General features: G+C 48.7%; 1 protein-coding gene across 1 annotated transcript in view; it reads left to right on the top strand.

Moving 5' to 3' along the window:
* Positions 1 to 4,315, top strand: part of NCS1 (neuronal calcium sensor 1) — a 69,417-nt gene extending 65,102 nt beyond the window's left edge. Inside the window, exons 4-7 of the mRNA XM_006834873.1 lie at positions 998 to 1,076; positions 2,158 to 2,246; positions 2,564 to 2,641; positions 4,199 to 4,315. Of these exons, the coding sequence (XP_006834936.1) occupies positions 998 to 1,076; positions 2,158 to 2,246; positions 2,564 to 2,641; positions 4,199 to 4,297 (345 nt within the window). The 3' untranslated portion in view covers positions 4,298 to 4,315. The remainder of the gene's footprint in view (positions 1 to 997; positions 1,077 to 2,157; positions 2,247 to 2,563; positions 2,642 to 4,198) is intronic.
* The last annotated feature ends 792 nt before the right edge of the window (positions 4,316 to 5,107 follow it).

The following is a 5,107-nucleotide window of genomic DNA, read 5'->3' on the forward strand; positions in this document are numbered from 1 at the left end:
AAAATGAAAAGTTGGCAGTTCAAACCTCTTAGGAACTCCATGAAAGAAAAGACCTGGTGACTTGTGTTGTTGTTAAGTGCCGTAGAGTCAGTTTGGACTCACAGTGACTCTGTATAGGGTTTCTGAAGAGCGGCTAGTGAGGTTTCATGGTTGGTCTTGCTGTTAGCAGTCCAGTACTGATCCTATAGCACTAGACCAGGACTACCTAGGAAGCCCGATGGGGCAGTTCTGCTCTGTCCTACAGGGTCATTATGAGTCAAAATGGACTTGAAAGAAAACAACAACAACGGCATATATGCATATACATGGAGAGTGAGTGGCCTCCCAGCCCTGGCCACTACAGGCAGCAGCATAGCTGCAGGCAGTGCATCAGTAGTTGGCCTATCTTTTAGATTCTGTCCCGTGGTGGCAGTTTTCATGACTCTCTAGTGTAGCTTGTTTGCATGTGCCCAGCTGCTGGGTTCTCAGGTTGTTTCCATTCTAACAGATGCCAGCTTTCTTCCCAGCTGCCTATGTTCTGGCCCTACTTTGACCTAGCTGTCCCTCTTTGGACCTCAGTTTCCTTATCTGCAAAGTCAATAAGTTGGATTAAACCATCTTTAAGGCCCTTCCATCTTCAAAAGCCTGTGTTGCTAAGCTGGGGGTGTTTCTGAGGCAAGTCTTGCTGGAAGGGGGTGTGTGTGTGTTGGTGGTGCCCTCCGGTTCTTTCTTGCTTCAGAAGTTGCAGTGGGCTCCTATGACCTGGCCCCTATTTCCTGTCCCTGCTGCTGTCTTGCCTTTCCTCCCTTCTCCCCTTAACCTTTATCTCCCTGTGCTCTCTTTCTACCTCCCACTTCTTTCTCTTATTCCCTTGTCCCTTTGCTCTTGTCTTCCCCATTTGGGTGTCTACTGGCCATTGGTATCTGGAGTCTGCTGCTACCCATCACCTCCTCCCTGCCCCCTGAGGTCCTGCCCGACCTGACCAAGTGCTCCCCACCCCCATTCTCTCTCCTGTCAGGATGGGCGGATTGAGTTCTCTGAGTTCATTCAGGCTCTGTCGGTGACCTCAAGGGGAACCCTGGACGAGAAGCTGCGGTGTAAGTTCTATCCTACTTGCTTTCCACAGACCAGGCAGCAGCTGGGAGATCTTGGTATTTGCCAGGAGGGGGCGCCAAATACACATGACAGCAACCACTGAGGGAGCCCCTGCTTAGACGCCAGGGCAGGCACCCTGGGCTGGTGGGCTCTGCAGAGGGTCCAGATCGGTAAAGCTAACCCAGCTGGGGCCTCACATGACAAAAAAAAACAGGCCAAGCTGTCTGTCCAGGGTCAGAGGGTGGCTCAGACATTCAGATCGCCCAGATCAGATGGTTTTCTGTTGGAGGTGGCTGTGGTAGAGGGTGAGGTTTCAGGGAGCAGGGGAGGGTGGGACATGTGGTTGGCAGGAGCAAAGGTGAGAGTAAGTAGATGGAGACACAGGGCAGTAGGCTGTGTGGGGTGGAGTCAAAAGCCCCAAATTTCAGGACTGGATTCACCATTTGGGTGGCCAATATGATTTGATTTCATTCATTCATTCATTTATTCCTTCATCCTTCACTCATTCAACAAATGAACATAGCCACATGTTAGTTCTGGGAATTCACTGAGGAGTTAGGTAGACTGGTCCCTGCTTTCTTGAGGCTCAGCCAAGAAGGGAAACGTGGCTTAAATAATCTCATAAAACTGTAGGCGAGGCAGATTGAGGGAGGCAGGAGCCTGGAGGACTGGAACTGACCTTGTTACAGCTTGGAGGGTGAGAGTTGTGGGAGAGGGAGGAGAGAGGAGAGAAGGTTTCAGGCCTGTGTGAGATCTGTGGAGGAAGGGTAAGAGAAAGCTGCTGAGGTGAGAATGTGTGGCCATAGGGCAGCTCTTTGGCTGGGCCGCAGGGTGCAGGAAAGAGAATCTGAAGGACAGAAGATGAAAACACTTTGGGCCAGACACAGATTTATTTCATTGGCAGCAAAACCCTCTGCAGTTTCTGTAGTTGAAATTGTGTGTGTGTGTGTGGTACACAGTGATGTAAATATTCATTGACTGGATGAGTAATGGTCCCTCAGTCCCTGACTGTGTGTTGAGGTGCAGAGAGGAGAGGGGGTTATTGCAGCCTGGGATAGCTCAGCTGTGGCTGGTTGGTTGCAGGGGCCTTCAAACTCTATGACTTGGATAACGATGGCTACATCACCCGGAATGAGATGCTGGACATTGTGGATGCCATCTACCAGATGGTGGTGAGACGCCTGGGTCTTGGGGGACTGGGAGTGGCAGAGGGCATCACACTTAGTGACTGGGCCTGCCCAGAGGAACCCCTTATGAAATGGCTCTCCCAATTCCACCATGGGAGATGGGGGTGGGGGCAGTAGGGAGGCTGGTGTGCCTGGGATGATCCAGACCAGGGTGGCAGATACAGCAGGGCTTCCTGGGCAGTGGGAGGGAAAGGCGGTCCTCATCTGGAACCAACTCAAGTCTGGGGCAAGTGTTTGGCCAAGAGCCCAAGGCCAGGAGTGCCAGCAGCCCAGCTCACTCTTGTCTTGTGGGTCCCTGGCAGGGGAACACCGTGGAACTTCCTGAGGAGGAGAACACCCCTGAGAAGAGGGTGGACCGGATCTTTGCGATGATGGACAAGGTGAGACTTCTAGATGAGGTCCTTGGCCAGTGAGGTGAGGTCTGAGGGCAGGAAATAAGACCCAGGGACTGGGCCTGGCTTTGCCACTGACCACCCATGGTCCTGACCCATAGCAGGGAACTCAGCCTGGTATAATGTCCACCAGCTGCTAGCTGCCCCCATCACATCAGACACCTGCAGGTTTTAAGTAGGTTTACCAGTGCTTTTTCTTTAATCAAGGATTCTTAGCCCCTCCCCTCATCTTTTTTTTGTGTGTGTGTGTGTGGCGGAGGGGGGGGGGTTGCGGATTGTGGACCCCTCTGGCCTTGTGGTAAAGTCTATGCACTTCTCAGACTAATGTTTTAAATGCATAAGATAAAATCCATAGGGTCACCAAAGAAGCTCATTCTTTTGAAATACAGTAATCAAATACTTTTAAAAATATTTGGACCATATGGACTTTTTATTAGCCCATTAAATAACAAGATGCAATGGTGGGTCCCATTTCTTTTGAAGTATGAGGGGGCTTCAAAGAGTTCACGGAAAAGTTCCATTCTCTTTTAACTCCATTTTTCTGTGAACTTTTTGAAGCCTCCTCGTAGTGACAGGTGTACATGATACCCACAGCAGCTGTGGTGTGCTGTAAAAATACCTGCGATCCCATTGCTGGCAAAGTCACAGGAACTAACTTCATTGAAGATAGTCACCTACATTTATCCTTAAAAGAAGAGTTCCATTTTAGCTAGAAGTTAGTGAAAAGACATTCTCCGCTGCCCCCATTCGAATTCACAGATCTGCTGAGTTCTGTCTACAGACCCCAGGTTGAGAAACCTTTCTTTATATTAAGCTTGTTTCTTTAAAATGAAAATAACTTTGTTTTAAATGGAAAGTTGGAATCATGAATGTAAGGACACTCATTATTGCATGCTTTTAAAAAGTTACGGTAAAATCAGGCTTATGATTACATTTTGGATGGATACAGTTGCTTGCCCTGAAGCTTTGAGCGTAAGACCTGTGCTTTCTTAGTTCAAAAAGGAAGATTAGCTCTCGTGTTAAAGATGTGTTAGCATCAGTCCTAGCCTTTTGCTTTTTAATTATCAAAGGATTTATGGACAGAGTAGAACACGGAATAATGACTTTCTCAAAGTGTGATTCCATGTTATTTAATGCATGCTTTGGGAAATGCTGTAGACTCTGGAGCTAGACTAACTGAAGTGTAAATTCTGGCTTCCCCATTTACTAGTTGTGTGACTGAGCTTCAGTTTCCTCATTGATATGAGAGACACCCTCTTCTTAGGGTGACTGAGGATTCCTTGAGAGCAACAATGAGTTATGTTTACCACGTACCAGGCACACAGCAAGAATCCTGGTGTGTGATACTATAGGGTAAGTATGCTCTAAGATAAGCACTGGCCTGTGAACTCTACGGCTGGCAGTTCAAACTCACCAGCCACTCCTTGGAAACCCTATATACGGTTGCTCTGAGTTGGAACTGACTCAACAGCACTTAACAACAAGAAACCTGCGTCCTAGGAAGCTGGTTGTCCCTTTACCTTCAGCTGCTCTTCTCTGTTACAGAATGCTGACGGGAAGCTGACGCTGCAGGAATTCCAGGAAGGATCCAAGGCAGACCCCTCCATTGTGCAGGCCCTGTCCCTCTATGACGGGCTGGTATAGTCCAGGGCCCGGAGCTGGGGTGAGTGCAAGGGATGGGGCCTGGAAGGGGAAGGATACCCACGGGCAAGAGCCCAGGCGGTACTTTGGGCTCTTCTCAGGGGGTGCGTAGCTGGCTGGGGGAGGCCGAGGAAGGGCATCCCAATTAACCAGGGCCCTAATGTTTTGTTTTGTTTTTCTTAGATGTTTTATTGTGAATTATGTGATAGTTTACATGGGAGAACATTAATTTTACATTCATTCTATTGTATATCGTCTCACTGCCATGGTTACAATCCCCTCCATGCATCATCAACCAACCAAAGGGTATACCCTGTAATCCATCCCCCATACCCCTCAAGTCTTCAGCACACAGTCGCTCTCCCTCTCTGGATCTAAAGTCTCCAGCTGCTCCATCGCTCCACGTCATCATCTCTACCTCCATTTCAGGCATCACTGCTTCTCTGGGTAGGGTCCCACTCTCTGTTCTTCTCCCTTGATGGTCCTAGGGACCTTTGCTCCTAGACTGAAAAGTTAATCACTCCCCTCCTTGCTATAAAACTGTCTGTCTACCTTTACATTTCCAACCCTTTCAATCAGTCCTGATAACAATTATTCACTATTGTACCACAAGAGACCCGTCTGCATTTCATTGCATCAGCCCCGCCTAGAGAGATTGAATACTGCTCACTGGAGATTCTACCTTCCTCCAGGCAGGGCCCTACTGTTTTTAACATTTTTAAATAGCTGGGTTCAGCCTGAGAGCTTGCTTGACTAGAAGTTTCCCTGGCTAGAAAACCCAGTTCTCAGCCTGCAGGAGCAGGAGTCCTCTCT

Source organism: Chrysochloris asiatica, unplaced genomic scaffold, assembly GCF_000296735.1.
Source record: "Chrysochloris asiatica unplaced genomic scaffold, ChrAsi1.0 scaffold00014, whole genome shotgun sequence".
NCBI lineage: Eukaryota > Metazoa > Chordata > Mammalia > Afrosoricida > Chrysochloridae > Chrysochloris > Chrysochloris asiatica.